At 35.6% G+C, this 17,591-nt stretch overlaps 1 protein-coding gene across 5 annotated transcripts in view; it reads left to right on the top strand.

Moving 5' to 3' along the window:
- Positions 1-17,591, top strand: part of NEDD4 (NEDD4 E3 ubiquitin protein ligase) — a 128,222-nt gene that overhangs the window by 76,012 nt on the left and 34,619 nt on the right. For all 5 annotated transcript variants that reach the window (XM_032864895.1, XM_032864891.1, XM_032864892.1 and 2 more), the window contains 3 exons: positions 12,789-12,839; positions 14,331-14,392; positions 17,273-17,375. In XM_032864895.1, the coding sequence (XP_032720786.1) occupies positions 12,789-12,839; positions 14,331-14,392; positions 17,273-17,375 (216 nt within the window). The remainder of the gene's footprint in view (positions 1-12,788; positions 12,840-14,330; positions 14,393-17,272; positions 17,376-17,591) is intronic.

Raw genomic sequence — 17,591 nt, forward strand, 5'->3', positions numbered from 1 at the left:
AAAATATGGGCAGGGAATCAGTATTCTGATCTGGAGCCCAAACGTTACCAGGTTATCACACTGGCGGCAGAAAATGAAATTCAGTTCCAGGTCGAAGAAGGCAGTCAAACTGTCGGGAGACAAGCAGGTCATTTAACCCTTTGGATTTTTGCTCCAACAATGTTCAACCCTCTTGAAATGGGCAAGTGGGACTTAGTCTATTGTCTGAAAAGGAAAATCTGAAACCATTTTCTCTGGGTGTTGTAGCATTTCCTGTCACTTTGCTGATTTGGTTTCATAATGCTAGAACTATTAAGTAAGTTCTCTCCACATCATAGAGTACATCCTGTGGTCTCAATAGCTAGTTTTTATAAGGAGGGATTAATTGACATGAAGATGATATATTCTAGTAAGTCAGGCCATGTAAATTTTTAAAAAGTAATTTAATAATTTTTTTTGGAGTAGAAGAGAACTGTTAATACAGATGTTAAAAGATCCAAGTAAAGTAGAATTATAGAGGAGGAAATTAGCAATTTAGTCTCATCAGGAAAAGTTCCATTAGAATGGCATTGAACTGGGCCTCATAAGGAGAATTCACACAGGCTGAGAGAGAAAAACCTTCCAGGAAGCATAAGTTAGTTTGAGAGGGAGAAATAGAGGATTTGTTTAGCAAAAGCATAGTACTCTATCGGGGGTCTTATATTAATAGACAAGGCTGCAAGGTAGATTGGAAATGCTAGGAAAGACCTAGTATCCCATGCTAAGGAATTTATAGTTCTTCCTCTGGACCAGTGTTTTTGAAATGTGTTCCTCCCCAGTCTGCAAGATAACCTCATATAAACCCATCCCATTGGGAAATAAGTTTGTATAGTACCACATGCTGTATTTCTTAGGCTGTTACAATGCACACTAGTGAAGTTCTAAAGTCCTACAGGAAATGAACTTTTGAGTTTTGTTTAACCAAATGTTTCCCAGTTATGTGCCCACCTTTGACCTCTTTTAGTATCCAGCAGATCTATGATTCTTCAGAACACACTGGGGAAATGATATATATTCAATAGCAAGTCTTCTAAAGTTTTGAAAAGAACATTGTTATAATTAGAAAATAGATTTTTATTTTTGCAGTGTAAGCTAAAAGAAATGCAAAAAACTGACTCCTTTTGCTTCTTTTGGAGGAATTCTGTCTGTTATCTTGAAGTGTCTTAATTTACCTTGTGTGTTATCTCCAAACTGCCAAATCCATTTGGAAGCAGGCGGGATAACAATAGATAAATTTAGGTGCCCTGATCATTCTTCTTTAGCTGTTATCATTGTTTACTCTTCCTGATTTTCTTTAGAAATTAAACTGAATAGAGATGTGGTTCTCGCCATGTGACTACTGGATCACGTAGCATGAGTAACACTTGAGGACTTGTAAAAACTGTGAAAACCACTTGAGTGGACTAACTTAACTCAAATCTTTGGAAACTCTAGATTAAGGCTGGAAGCAGAAGCTTCTAGACTACTTCCCCAGGTACCCTGGCTTCCCTTGAGCCATTTTAAAGTGATGATTTTAATTAATCTCCTCCCATTTACTTGTTTTTAAATTAATATCTGAGATTTTACACAGCTCTTGGGGTCTTAGAATTGAAGCCACTAGATCTTTCTCAACAGTAGAAATCATCTACTAAAGACTAAAGATAGAATTCTGCAGAGATTATCAGCTTCAGTCTCTTCAAAAGTTTACCCTTTTTTTTTTAAAAAAAAAAAGATTTTATTTATTTATTGGACAGACAGAGATCACAAGTAGGCAGAGAGGCAGGCAGAAGCAAGTTCCCTGCTGAGCACAGAGCCCAATACAGGGCTCAATCCCAAGACCCTGGGATCACGACCTGAGCCGAAGACATAGGCTTTAACCCACCGAGCCACCCAGGTGCCCAAAAAGTTTACCCTTTTTAAATTCCCTAATAGCTGGGCAGACATTCCTAGAAAGAAAAAAGTAGTAACATAATTTATTGGAGCTCAGAAAGATGAATCTGTGTGTCTGTTTATTTTTCAATCAAAAAATCAATATATTTTTTTTTCTGGAAGGAAGAACCTTGTCCCTTTTATCAGTTATCTAGTAGTAGGCATTTCCTGGTTAAACTATAACTTTATACGTTTAGTCCTCTAGTGATTTTCCTTTGCTTGGAAATATAAATTTGAAACAATGGAGAAAATTGATCAGCCTTTCACCTTTTGTGAAGGGGACGGAAAGTTGTAATAAATGCAAAACTTTCTTCTTATCTTCTATAGTCCTTTGGTTTAGAGGCATGCAATATAAATTGCTTATAAAAGTGTATTGGAAATAAATAAAATCTTAAAAAAAAAAAAAAAGAGAGGGGCGCTGGGTGGCTCAGTTGGTTAAGCATCTGCCTTCAGCTCAGGTCATGATCCCAGTCTCCTGGGATCAAGCCCCACACCGGGCTCCCTGCTCAACTGGGAGCCTGCTTCTTCCTCTCCCACTCCCCCTGCTTATGTTCCCTTTCTCACTGTGTCTCTCTGTCAAATAAATAAATAAAATCTTTTAAAAAATTTTTAAAAAAATCTTAAAAAATATGTTGGATATATTAAAGCTCAATTATGAAAATAATTATAAAGTCCTGTTCAGGTTTGATAACACAGTCTGATTCCTGTTCTTGGTTGCTTTAAAGTCCTTCTCTTCAGTAGCATATTTTAAAAAAATGTTTTGTATTTGAAAATCCTCACAGTAAATTACAAGCTAAACTTGAAAGCATGTGACGATAGAGAAATGTATCCAGGTAAATTGTCGTTTGTGATGTGTTATCACGTGGAGACCTCCACAGAAACTGAAATTCAGAGAATGGTTCAAACCGAAACTGATCTGGACAGTGGCCTCTCCTAACTTCCTACCCCCGCCTATTAGGTAAAAATCCCTTTAAAAATATGAGAGTTGCTAAAGGCTGTAGAACACGTGTACCCAAATTTTCAAGCAGTATGAGGCTGTTGTCAAAGAACAAGAACAGTGTGTGTCTTAGAGTTAAATCTACCAGACAGGCTGGCTGGCCGGCTGGCTGAGCAGATGATAAGCATGGGACGTTGAATGTTTGCTTTAAGCAAAGACATCCAGTTTCCATAGCACTGTGATTTTATAGCCTAGATCAGATTATACTGTTTGTTTAGCTAACACCATTTCCCCCTCAACATACTAAAAAGATGGAATCAATAAATCTTGAGCTTCCAGAAAAACATTTAAAATAAGCAAGTCATAGTAGAGCGTGAGTCAGTGTGGAAGGGAGAAGGCAGAGGCTGGCTATACCAATGCAGTTCTAGTTGACAAGATCTGCACATGCTAGGAAATAGGTAAGCTCAAGTTAGAAGCATTTTTATGATCTTTTTAAAATTTATAACATCTAAGATGTGCGAATCTATGTAGTATGGAATGTGAGAGAAAGGATGTTCATTAAAAATAAAAGTTAAAAAAAATAGGTTTTTTTTTTTACAGAATTTGGGAAGCAGAAAATACATGGTCCCTCATTTTTTAAAAATATTATAAATGGGTCCGTTCTTAAAAGTTTTACTTACTTGGGGCATCTGGATGGCTCAGTGGGTTAAAGCCTCTGCCTTCAGCTCAGGTCATGATCCCAGGATGCTGGGATCAAGCGTGCAGGGGCTCCTTGCTCAGTAGGGAGTCTGCTTCCTCCTCTCTCTCTGCCTGCCTCTCTGACTACTTGTGATCTATGTCTGTCAAATAGACAAATAAAACATCTTAAAAAAAAATTTTTACTCACTTTCCTCAGATCTTCACATGAGCTAGTACCCTCTGTGTCAAGATGTCAACTTTTCATGTGTTCAAGAAAATATTTATCGTCTTAACATAAATAATAGAATAAAAGTTTAAATTTACCTTATAGAAAGAGGTTTTAGGTTCTGAGTTTTAGCTGAAACTTTGTTTCAGCTTCAGAGCTTTTTACTCTCATCTTTTATGATCTGTGGAATATCTCTTGATCTCTTGAATTAATTTAAGTATGATTAACAAGAGTTTGAACATTTTAATTCCTCCCTCTCTCCCTCTCCCTCTTCCTTCTTTCTTCCCATCCTCCCTTCCTCCTTCCCCCCTCTCTCCCTCTTTCTTTCTTTCTTTCTTTCTTTCTTTCTTTCTTTCTTTCTTTCAAGTAGGCTTCACACCCAGTGTAGAGCCCAATGCAATGCTTGAACTCACAACCCTGAGATCAAGGCCTGAGCAGATACCAAGAATCAGATGCTTATCTGACTGAGCTACCCAGACATCCCCAGTTTGAACATTTTTATAGCTATGAATTTATTGTTTCTTTTTTTCTACCCACTTCAGTTCTTTTTTTTAAGAGTTTCAGTGATCTACACAGAAGAATCATGACATTTGCACATAGACAATTTGAATATAGCTGTGTGAAGACAGGAGTTATTGGCATTGAGCAAGTTGTTGGCACTGTTGATTCAAATGCACACTTTTAATCTTGAATTTTTGATCTTTGAAATTTATATGTGGTTTTGGCTTACTTTGGACACCGTTCTCTTCTGTAACAGCCAGTCAGTCACTGAGATCTGTTTCCAGTTCAGATTAGTTCGGATTAATCTACTACACAGAATGAAAATTTTCTCAGGTATATATGCAATATAGAAAATAGAAGTTTATTCATTGAGGCATTGTTTATAACAGAAAAAAAGATTAGAAACAATTGAATATCTGTCAATAAGGAACTAGTGAAATAAATTTTGGTATTCTATACAGCCACAGGAAATGCGTCTCTACATGATCTGATATTGGACAAAGACCTAGAGATACTGTTGAAGAGAAAAAAAAGCAAGATGCATAACAGTATATCAAAGAAAACTCTGAGTAGTTTGAGACCCAAACACACAAAAATAGCAACTACTGACTCTTGGAAAGACAGAGGGTAGAATTAGATAGTTGGAGGCTGAGAACCCTTTTCCTTTTAATTCGGTGTCCTCTGCATGCTTTACCTTTGTCTTAAAATTACTTTAAAAGATCAGCTTGATTAAAAAAAAAAAGTGCTGATGGCTAAGTCTGCAAACTGAAACTGTGATATATTTATATAAAGTTATTCATGTATAAAATTATTTTTATTCATGTATACAATTTATTTTCACTGATTAAAAAACATAATTGAAAGTAAAAGTTGGCTATTACAGCAAAAGAAACTTTGGCTGTGTTGTTTGGCTTTGATTGTAGGGAAGTGAGTCTTCCTTTATTATTTTGCTTCATACATTAGATTTGCCCTGGGAAATTATTTCTAACTCCAATTTAATGGAAACTTTTTAAAGGCAAATATTCAGTATTCTTCAAAGCTATGACACTTTGTTTTCAAATTTCTGATTTTTTTGTAACATTGGGTTCTCTTAAAGCAGAAATTCAACTGCTATGCAGCCTTATCAAAGTTAATAATAGTCTGTCCTTCTAAACTTAGAGCTGTCTATAGTTCTAATTGAAGTTTTGCAAAAAGAGCGATTTGGATTTTTCTTTTTTTATATTCTAAAAATTGTTTTAAGAAACTGAAATTTGTATCTTTGAAATATAAGAAAAAGTATTATTTCCTGACAGAGCTGTGCCCAGTACAGATGGTCCTGTTTAAAATCACCTGCTGTTCTAAATTCTTACTCAGATTTCAAGTTGGTTTGTTTTTTTTTTTAAGATTTTATTTATTTATTTGACAGACACAGATCTCAAGTAGGCAGAGATGCAGGCATAGAGAGGAGGAAGCAGGCTCCCCGCTGAGCAGAGAGCCTGATGCAGGGCTCCATCCCAGGACCCTGAGATCATGACCTGATCCGAAGGTAGAGGCTTTAACACACTGACACCGAGGCACCCCAGATTTCAGGTGTTTTAAAATTACTTATATTTTACTAAATGCAGATTTACTTTATAAAGTAAGCCGCATGCAGTTCAAATATAGGTAATAACTCTTGCAAGGAAATGCTTGATATTCAGAATTTGGAACAATTGGTTGGCTAGAGAAACATTAATGAACATCACAGACTGACTTGCCTTCATAGGAATGAATTCAAAACTATTACTTTTTCTTTGTAAATGGAAAAAGAACCCCTAATTGTCCTATATTTATAGCAACCATATGTCCCAGACTTTCCAGGATAATTCCCAGTTTCATATTCTCCATCTCCTCAGACCATGTATATTGACTTTTAGTTTGGAAAATTTGTTCATTTTTCTAATATTAGAAATATAGTTCTTTGGGACCTTTTCATTTAAGTAGAAGTTAAGAAACTCATTTCAGATCACTTATTTTGAAGAAGGAAGATGCCTTGCAAGAAGTTTTTAAAAGGTGTTTTTCTATACCAAAATTACTTGAGACAAGGAAATTTTCAGTAAGTGGGATTTTTGTTCTATGCTTTTGTTCACAAAATGCAATCAGCGAACAAGGAACACGGAGCAATGTATGGAACGAGATGGTTTTTTTCTGTTCCACAGGGACAGGCACTGCTTCTGCAATGGACACTGAATCGGTAGGGAAGATTTCTAAGTTAAGAGATTTTGAGAAATAAGGAGCGCAGTAAGTACATGGGAAGATGTCCAATGTCATTGGCCATCAGGGAAATGCAGAAAGAACCAATTAGATACTACTTCATACCGACTAAGAAAGCTGTATCAAAAAGTTAGGTAATAATAAGTGTTGTTAAAGGTATGGAGAAATCAGGGCCCTCATACAGTGGTGGTGGAAATAGAAAATGGTACAGTTACTTTGGAAAGTATGGCAGTTCCTAAAAAGATTAAACGGAGTTACCACATGATCCAACGATTTTATTCCCAAAGTATATACCCAAGAGAAATGAAAACATGTCAGGACAAAACTTGTACTTGAATGTTCATAGCAGCATTTTTTATAATAGCCAAAAAATGGGAACAACCCAAATGTCAACCAGCTGATTAATAGACAAATAATATGATATATCCATGAAATATACTATTCAAATTTAAAAGGGAATGAAGTAGTGATACTTGCTACAATGTGAATGAACCTTGAAAACATTATTGTAAGGGAAAGATGCCAGTCATAAAGGATCATAGATTATGTGACTCCTTTTATATGAAGTGTCCAGTATAGGCAAATCCATGGAGACAGAAAGTAGACTGATGGTTTCTTAGGGCTAAGGGTGGGGCGGAAATAGGGAGTGATAGCTAATAGGTATGTATTTTCTTTTTGGAATGACAAAAGTGTTCTAAAATTGATTGTATACTTTAAGTGGGTAAATTGTATATTATAGGAATTGTATCTCAATAAAGGTGTTATTTGAAGAGGGAGGGTCTTTTACTCACTGTTGGAGACATTCTGTTTGATATCTTTAGCAGTGGCTCTCAACCTGGGACAGCCACCCAGGGGACATTTGACAATGGCAGGAGTCATGTTTGATTGTCACAGCTGGTGGAAGGGGGTGCTGACATCTAGTGGGTAGAGTCCAAGAATGTTGCTAACATCCTTCAATGCTAGGTCAACCCCACAACAAAAAAATTATCTGGCTCATATTGTCAGTAGTGCCCAGGTTGAGAAATCCTGTTCAGTATCTGTGTGGACTCTAGTGATGATTGACCACAACCATGTTTTTGAAGCCCTGAAAGATCATTAATTACCAAGCAGGTAGATATTTTCTCTGTTCAGTTTACTAAGGACAAGGCTATTCAGTAAGACAAAACCAAAAAGAAAAATAAAGTGGTTTATTTTTTTATCTGGTAAATACTAAACTAAGTTAATTAGATCTTTCAGTTAACCAAAAAAACTTATTCCTTCAGTCATCCTGGTTAGGATTTTACTATATTTTGTTGTATTTTACTTTCTCACCTATTTATAGCTTCTTAAAGATCGGATTTACAGAGTATGACATCTAGTTGCAATAAAAACAGGAAAAAAGAACCATACCATAGAACAGCCTTGAAGGTATAACTAAAAGCTAACTTGTCCATTTCAAAAATTATCATCTCAAGTTCTAAAATAGAAATACAGCCCTAAACTAAGCTAATTTACTAGGCTTCAGTCTCCAGGCATGCTCCTTTCATTGTATGAACCTGTTGAAATGTCTACGGACTGTTTTATCGGAAGAGGAACAGGGGCCTCATTACAGAATCCAGCATTCCAAATACAACAACTAACATTTATTGAATGCTTATTGCAAGCTGGGTATTATGCAAAGCACTGTGTGTGTATTATCTTATTTCATTCTAACAAAATCCTATTAGACAGATCTGGTATTCCTGTTCTGGAAGCATCCTTCTTATAGCCATCTATCCTCCAGCTCCAGTATGCACTATTTTTTCTATAGATCTTACACTGTTGTTATTCTGAAAGTTCCCTTCCCCATCATTTGGGGGATCCTCTTTTCTCATCTCCTGTCTTGAATCTCCTGCATCTTCCCTTACTATGATGTACACCCTTATTTTGGTGGAATATATCCTCTGTTACCTTACTCAGAACACCAGTGTCTGAAAATCTCTTTATTTTATCTTCATTATTAAAGAAGATATTTTGGCTGGGTATCAAATTCAATGTAGGAAGTATTTTTCTCCCATTATTTAAAAGACATTCTCTTGTTTTTTGTTTTGTGTATAATCCATTTGTGTCTTTCCAGCTCTAAAAGCTTAAAATTTCTTTATATCTGATACCCTGGAATGTCACTGTGATATGCCTTACTGTGCATGTTTTTTCATGGATTTTGCCTAACACTCAGTGGGACCTTTCACTCTCAAAATTCATTTGTTTGAATTAAGGGAAGTTTTAAAAAAATGCTTCTTTGAAGATAATTTCTTCCCTTTTCTTTTTTTCTCTCTGGAATGCCTGTTATTTAGATGTGGACTTAAATTTGTCCTGTAATTTCCTTATTTTGGGAATAAGTCTTTTCTTTTGTCTTTTAGTTCTACTTTGTGAGAATTTTTTTAAACTCTATTTTCCAACTCTATATCAAACTTTTGATTTCGGTTATATCTTTAATTCCTGACAGCTCTTTTTTTGTTCTCTAAGTGCTTCTTTTTTTCATAACTTCCTCTTCTGTTTGACAGATGCTTCATCTTTTACCTCTGAGAATGTTAATTATAGTTTTTCTAAAGGATTTCTCCTGTAGTCTGACATGATTCTGATTCCTCTGACTCACTTCTTTCTGTTTGTTTTTTTTTGTTGTTTTTTTTTTTGGTGGAGGGCATTTAAGTCTCTGTTTTTCATGTTACAGACTGTCCTTAAATATTTAGTGGTCCCTAACAGTCCATAATGTATAAGATTCCAATGTTTATTGACTATTGACATGATGCACTGAGTAAAGTCCCAATATTACTTTTATGGTATTCTTGCAAAAAAATGCATAGCCTAAATTCAACCATGAAGAAATATTACATGAACCCAAATTGATGGACATTCTATAACTAGACATTATTCTTCATAAGAGTCAGAAACATGAAAGACAAAGAGACTGAGGGTACTTTCCAGATTAAAGGACATTAAGGAGACATGATAACTTAGTGCAGTGTGCAATCCTGAATTGGATCCTGGAGTAAAATTAGTGGGGTAATTGGTGAGATTTGAATAAGGTCTGTAGAATAGCTAATACCATTCCTGGTTTTTCATACAATTCAATAGTAAACAAACAATCTGATTCAAAAAACGAGCAAAGGATCTGAACAGACATTTTCCTAGACAAAACATACATATGGCCAACAGACCCTTTGGAAAGATGTTCAACACTATTCATCATCAAGGAAGTGCAGATGAATACCACATCATATATCATCACACACCTGTCAGAATGGCTAATATCAAAAAGACAAGAAATAACAAGTGCTGGTGAGGGTGTGTAGAGAAAGGAACCCATGCGCTTTGTTAATGGGAATGTAAATTGGTACAACCAATATGGAAAGCAGTATGGAGGTTCCTCAAAAAATTAAAAACAAAATTACCATATGATCCAGCAATTCCACTGCTGGGTATTTTTCCGAAGAAAATGACAACACTAACTTGAAAGTATATCTGTACCTTCATTGCACTGCAACATTATTTACAATAGCTAAGCTGTGGAAACAACATAAGAGTCCATCAGTGGATGAACAGATAAAGAAGATGGTTTTAACTGTATATATGATTTAAAATATGTGTGTGTGTGTGTGTGTGTGTGTGTGTAATATTATTCAGCAAAAAAGGAATGAAATTTTGCCATTTACAACAACATGGATGAACCCTGAGGGTATTATGCTAAGTGAAATAAGTCAGGCAAAGACAAATACCATATGATTTCACTTATTTGTGGAATCTAAAAAACAAAAAACAAACAAACTCTTGGATACAGAGAATAAATTGGTAGTTTCCAGAGGAAGGGGGTGGAGGTGAGTGAAATGGGTAAAGGGAGTCAAAAGGTATAAACTTACAGTTATAAGATAAATTAGTGATGAGGGTGTAATGTACACCATGGCAACTATAAATAATACTGTATTGTATATTTTAAAGCTGCTAAGAGAGCAAATCTTGTAAGTTCCATCATAAGAGAAAAAAAAAATGTATGGTAATAGATGTTAAGTAAACTTACGTAGTGCTTATTTGCAATATATACAAATATTGATTCACTATGTTGCATAACTGAAAGTAATATAATGTTGTATGTTTATTACACCTTAATTTTAAAAAGGTATGTAGATAGATACATGTAGGAAAACATCTGAAAGAAGTTTATTGAACAGTTAACCCTGCTTCACTCTGGGAACTTGGATTGGAGGGACAAGGTTTTTCATACTTTAAATACTTTGATAAATGTTATGGGTGACAGACACTGTTATGTACATAGATTTTTTTTTAAAGATTTTATTTATTTATTTGACAGACAGAGATCACAAGTAGACAGAGAGGCAGGCAGAGAGAGAGAGGGAAGCAGGCTCCCTGATGAGCAGAGAGCCCGATGCGGGACTCGATCCCAGGACCCTGAGATCATGACCTGAGCCGAAGGCAGCGGCTTAACCCACTGAGCCACCCAGGCGCCCTGTACATAGATTTTTATTTTTAACTAAAAACTTAAGAATAAAAGGTTAAATATATGAAAGTGTTACTATTTCCTCTAAAAAAATATTATTCCTGATTTTAATCATTGTGCTATGGTTATATAAGATGTTAATGTTTGGGGAAGCTGGCTACTTTTTTCTTCCAATATTTTTTTCTCCTAGTCTCTCTCTTCCTCCCTCCCCATCTCTTCCCTCCCCTCTCTTTCTGGCACTCCAGTTACACACATATCAGACCGCATGAGATTTTTCCAGAAGTCTTATTTATTTTTCACATTGTATAAATTCTGTTGGTGTATCTTAAAGTTCGTGGAACTTTTCTCCAGTCATATGTTAAGCCCATCCAGTGACCTTTAATTCAGATATTATATTTTTCAATCCTATATATATTTCAAAGTGTACATTTGATTCAATTTTATAGTTTCCATTTCACTACCGATTCATTCATTATGACTTTCTTTTCTTTCTTTTTTTTTTTAAGAATTTATTTATTTATTTATTTGTCTCAGAGAGAGAGAGAAAGAGAGAGTGCGCTGCACAAGCAGGCAGAGTGGCAGGCAGAGGCGGAGAGAGAAGCAGGCTCCCTGCGGAGCAAGGAACCCAATGCGGGACTCAGTCCTAGGACCCTGGGATCATGGCCTAAGCTGAAGGCAGCAGCTTAACCGACTGAGCCACCCAGGTGTCCCATGACTTTATTTTCTGTCTGCTAATTCCAAGATCCAGCTTATATTGTGGCCAATTTCTATTAATGACTTTTTCTTATGATACTGGATCACATTTTTCTGTTTCTTCACGTTTAGTAACTTTTTATTATATACTGGACAGTGTGTTTGGTAAATGATTGAGACAGTAAATTTTACCATCTTTCCCTGAAGAGTTGTCTTTTGTTCTAGCAATTTGTTAACTTAGCTGAAATCCAAATGCTATCTCAAGACCTTAGATGAACATCAACTGAAATCTATGCTCAGTGTTCCAGCTGCTGGCTTTCATATATACAGTTCAGGGATCAGCTAAGAATTTGAGTGGAGTTTATGTATAGATTTCGAGGGACTTCTGTGGCTCCTGTCTTTCATAGATTGTCCCCCTCACTTTCTAGTTAGGGTGTTAACCTCAAACTAGGTCTTCATACTCCTCAAATGAATAAGATGTCATATTTCTGCTTGAGTAATAATCATACCACCGTATGAACTGTCAAATACTCTGAACTACTATCAGGTAAAAAGCCATACAAATATGAATCCTGCACAATACGGTTTCTTCTTTCAAAGATCAACTCCCCTCAGTTTCCACTTGCTTGTGGTAACTCTGTAATGCTTTCAGTTTTTATATTTTTTCAGAGTTGATAATTATTATCTGCAAAAAGATCAGTCTAAAATACTCCCCTGCCATTATCACAAATTGCACCATATTCCCTTTTATTTTCCTTTGATATCACATAGGGTTAAACGACAAAAAAAGACTTCTACATTTTTTTGTGAATGATGGCAGTAGCTCATCAATTTTTTTCTTTTCTTTTTTATTTAAAGATTTTATTTATTTATTTGTCAGAGAGAGAGAGTGTGAGAGCAAGTAGCACAAGCGGGGGTGGGGGGCGATAGGCTGAGGGAGAAAGTGGCTCCACTCCTTGCTGAGCAGGGAACCTATTGTGGGACTCAATCCCAGGACCCTGGTATCATGACCTGAGCTGAAGGCAGATGCTTAACCGACTGAGCCACCCAGGCGTCCCTCATCAATTTTTTTCTAAATACATTGAGCATATTACTAATCTTATTTTTTCTTCTTTTTCTTGTAGACAAGAGATGATTTCCTAGGTCAAGTCGATGTTCCTCTTTATCCATTACCGGTTGGTATAGATATCCATGATTTTAATGTTTTTGTTTATTCTTTTTTTTTTCTAATAAATACAGGTACACAGTATATAGTAAATGTAAATATTTTATTTGTAAAATATATACTGCTATTATTTCTTGAGCATATTACTTTCTGAAAACTCATCTCAATTTTCCGTTTTAATTTTATTTCCAAGATTCCCTTACCTGAACCACAGTAAGAAATAGAGAGTTGCTGAGGTTGGTTAATGTTAGGAAAACATGTCTGAGGAAAGTCAGTTTGGAAATATTCTGCTGAATAAGTAGAATGGGGAAAGCTTAGTCTCACAGAAAGAACCTAGGACATTTCCAACAATATGTGCATGAAACTGAATGTGGACCAAGCATATAACAACAATGAAGGAAGATAAGATTCAGGAAACATTTCATAACAAAACACTATTGGGCCAGGTTTCTGACATGGAGGTTGAGGAAAAAAAATAAACAGAAAGTAATGATAATCCAGGTTGAATTTGGGAAGTCAACGAGGTTTCTCAAGTAGAAAAGGTAGGAAGAAAATCCATTTTGTTTTGAAAAGGGATCAGTTTGGTTTTGGCCATAATGAATTTCAACAGAAAATAGGAAAAATGGAAGCCTAAAGTGGGCAGACAACAGAAATAAAAAAATCAGTTGTAGAGGAAGAGGCTGGAAGGATTGAGAGTTACCCCATCAAGGTAACGGCAGACTCACTGAGAATGATGGGCTGTCCATGTAAGTGAGATGAGAGCTTCAAAGGCCGGACGTTGAGCCTCGGTCAGTGTGGGTCAATTGGAGGAAAAGACAGACATGGAGAAACAGGAGAAAACAAACAAACAAACAATGTCATGAACTTAAGGAAAAGAATTCCAAGACCGAATGGGTAGTTAATGCAAAATGTAAGTGAGAAGTAAAGAGCATTAAAAGCAAAGGGCTGTTGAACTTTTTGTTTTATTATTATTACTGTTATTTTAGGGGAGCTGTTGAACATGATAAGAAAAAGTAATGCTTCTTTACTGTGTCAGTCTTTTGAGATATTTATTGGCTCTCCCTGGTCTTCAGAGATCATAAGCTTTTGATAATATATTTAATCCAGTCTCACTTTCCAAGCCATTGACTTTTTTGTTTTCCTAGAATGGGCTGTATGCTCTAACCACGCCCACTTGCTGACACTGTACAGATTCCATACTCCTTTGGGGCACCAACATGGCTAACCACTCTCCCTTGTTTCCCCTTCTTACCTCCATTGGCTCCTCAGTGCTCCTTCTCAGCTTGTTTGGTACTGAGGTGTGATGCTGCTGCAAGTCCCAGGGTGCAGGAAGGTGGAAGCCTTGTCAAGCTACCTGTTATAACCATTTTATGAGCTAAAGCCACATTTTTCTCACTTCTAACTTCAGTTATGGATTAGAGCATAGTTCATGCATATTCCTTAAAAGTACATGTTTTTAGTGTTGATAGGTATATCTTGAAAACCCACTGTTTTATTCCAGACAGAAAATCCAAGAATGGAGAGACCGTATACATTTAAGGATTTTGTTCTTCACCCAAGAAGGTCAGTAAGTATAAAATAATAACATATTAATTTTTAAAATCTCATTATATCTTATAGTAGCTTCTTTGGAAATTCAAAGTTGAAACCTTTGTAAATAAGCTACTTCTAAATATTATTTTTTAAAAGCTTTACTGTTATTTCTGATTAAAAAGTAATATATGCACAGCACAAAAAAATTCTGAAAATACAGGGAAGTATTTTTCATACTTCTTAGGAAAGACTTGTCCCTTAATATTTATCAGACTAGAAGGTGGAATTTTGTTACTGTTTTATTTGTTTGTTTTTATTTATTTGTTTGATTGATTTATTGTTTTATTTACTTATTTGTTTATATTGTTTTGTTATCTTAAAGTATACATAATTTTATCATTTTTATCATTGTTTCATTTATTTGTTTGTTTATATTGTCTTATTTGTTATCTTTAAGTGTATGTAATTTTATCATACTGTCCTTTTAAAAATCACAAACATTAGTTCCACCAAGAGAAATATCCAACTTGACGTACACAAAACCAATTTCAGAAAAACCTAAGTACATCTTGCATATGTTAGTAAAAAATATTTTGGAAAACTGAAACATTTAGAGAAAATATCATGAGCAAAGACTAAGAATTTAAAACCTAAATGCCATGTTCATAATTCCATTTTCCTAAACTGAATTATTTGATTTGGTTTAAAATTTTTAAGTTTAAACTGTAAATAAAACTCCTTTTGGTCATTTGTACCACATAGTCAAATAAAATCTAGCGAAGTCACGTATGGATTTACTGTCAAAAAAGTCACAGTCAGATTAACGAAGTATATCTGTTCATCTGTACAACAATATTTGCCTTTTTTTAAAACTAGAAAATACAATTGAAAGACACACTATGGACCTTAGTAAATTTTTTCATTTGAAGACATGTAATTGGGGCACCTGTGTGGCTCAGGGGGTTAAAGTTTCTGCCTTCGGCTCAGGTCATGATCCCAGGGTCCTGGGATCGAGCCCCTCATCAGGCTCTCTGCTCAGTGGGGAGCCTGCTTCCTCCTCTCTCCACCTGCCTCTCTGCCTACTTGTCATCTCTGTCAAATAAAATAAAATAAAATAAAATAAAATAAAATCTTTAAAAAAAAAGACATGTAATTACTCTTTGTAATATAAATTATTAAGGCAAAATAAAATGGACAGTACTCTCTTAATATTTACTTTCTGCAAAAGATGTTATATATTTAACTGTAGAAGTCTTGGAATATAAATCTCTTTTCCTTCTTTAGTTTTAGACTGCTTGTGGTATCTGCATACCAAGAATAAATAAATATTTTCTTCTATTATTTTATTTCCCTAGCAACCTGCTTTTCATTTTGTCACATGCTTTCTAGTATTTTTATCTTTAAAAAATACAATTTACATCTTCCGTCTACACTGGATTTCACTGCAAGTGCAGAAAATCTTTAAATCAGTAGAAAATGTACTGCTTTCTTGGATTTTCTGAGCCCCATTAAGTCAAACCCACAGGCTTATTGTTTAGTTGAAAAGATGTGGGGGCACCTGGGTGGCTCAGTTGGTTAAGTGGATGACTGGATTTTGGCTGGGGTGATGATCTCAGGGTCCGGAGATCGAGCTCCGCGTCGGGCTCCCTGCTCAGCATGGAGCCTTGTTCCTCTCCCTCTGCTCCTCCCTGCCATTCTTCCTCCCCCACCCCCTTTATCTCACTCAAATAAATAAATGAAACCTTTTTTAAAAACTCCTGGAACATACCATTATAGAGAAACTCTTGTAAAAACCATTATCTGAGCAAGTTTTCTGTATCCGTCTGTTGGCAACAAGTCAGTGTTCACTCCCCCTTAAAAAATAGAGACACAAACCACATTAGTGGCCTTAGAAATAAGCATCGGGGATTCTATTGACCACTCAGGAAAGATCCAGTTTCCAAATTCATGAGAACTGTACAAAGAACACCTAAGAGATTAGGTGGGGTGAGGAAGGGAGTAGCTCTTAAATAAACAATAAAAGAAGGGACTTTTTTTTAATCAAGAAAGGAAAGGGGTGATGAGTTACATAGCTGATATCTATAAAAATCACCAAAATATCTATACAGAAAGTGAGGACAAGGAAAGACTTAAGTAAGTAGAATGCTAGAATTGGTGGGGGCAGTACACAGACTTAAAATATTTTCAGTATTAACACCACACACAGCAGCCTTTAGCTTGGACAACTCCTTATTGAAAGAGGTGATACAAGATCCATTGTGGAAATTGAGTTGATAAATTAATGTATGATAGATTTGAACAGCTGTCAAAGAAAGACAGCAGGCCTTGCACTCTACTCCTCTGTCATCCTCTACAGTCTAACTAGATTAGTCTCTCCAAAGCGTATCTCAGAGGATGCCTCTCCTGATCTCCCACATTTTCTGGCTTCACACTGTGTGCAAAGTAAAATAGACAGCTCTCTTGTTTCACATGGACCTCATCCTCTGGGTCATCCCTCCCTCCTTTGTGTGTCCCGTAGGCCAGCCAAGCTGACAGTTGCCATTTCCTTCATTGATCATCTGCTTTCCCATCTGTTTCCTCATTTTTAGTCTTTTCTCTACTCATATACTTTTCCCTTCACTGCTACAGGTCAAAATCCTCCCCATTCTGCTGGCACTCACTCAAATGTAACTGCTCCTTCACATTCTCCCTGATCTGTCACTCACACTTCCTTAGTATCTTACTTAATGAATAACTTTTATTTATATTTGTTACATTTTCTCTACCACTCACTCCTTTGCCTCTCGATATCTTCTGTCCTTGAGCTTGTCTTTGGGTCTCCTCTCGTAGCTAGTAGGTATTCAGTAAACTCTTGTTAATGGAATGCTTTTCTTCTTAAAGTTTTACGAATAATTATTTTCTTTTCTACAGTCACAAATCAAGAGTTAAAGGTTATCTGAGATTAAAAATGACTTATTTACCTAAAACCAGTGGCTCAGAAGAAGATAACACAGAACAGGCTGAGGAATTAGAGGTGAGATCTTATAAAATATTTGGTTCAATATTTGGTGAAAAGAAAATATCTCATTTCTTATTTTACTATACTTTGAAGAAAAAATTATTTAATACAGTTAATGTGTGCAGTAAAAATGATTTACATGGACATTTGTTTATTTTACCCATTAAACATTTCTTCCTTTTAAGGACGTTTCTGTAGAATGAATAGCCATTATTGATGGTGTTCTTAAAG

Source organism: Lontra canadensis, unplaced genomic scaffold, assembly GCF_010015895.1.
Source record: "Lontra canadensis isolate GAN:19392208 unplaced genomic scaffold, GSC_riverotter_1.0 scaffold28, whole genome shotgun sequence".
NCBI lineage: Eukaryota > Metazoa > Chordata > Mammalia > Carnivora > Mustelidae > Lontra > Lontra canadensis.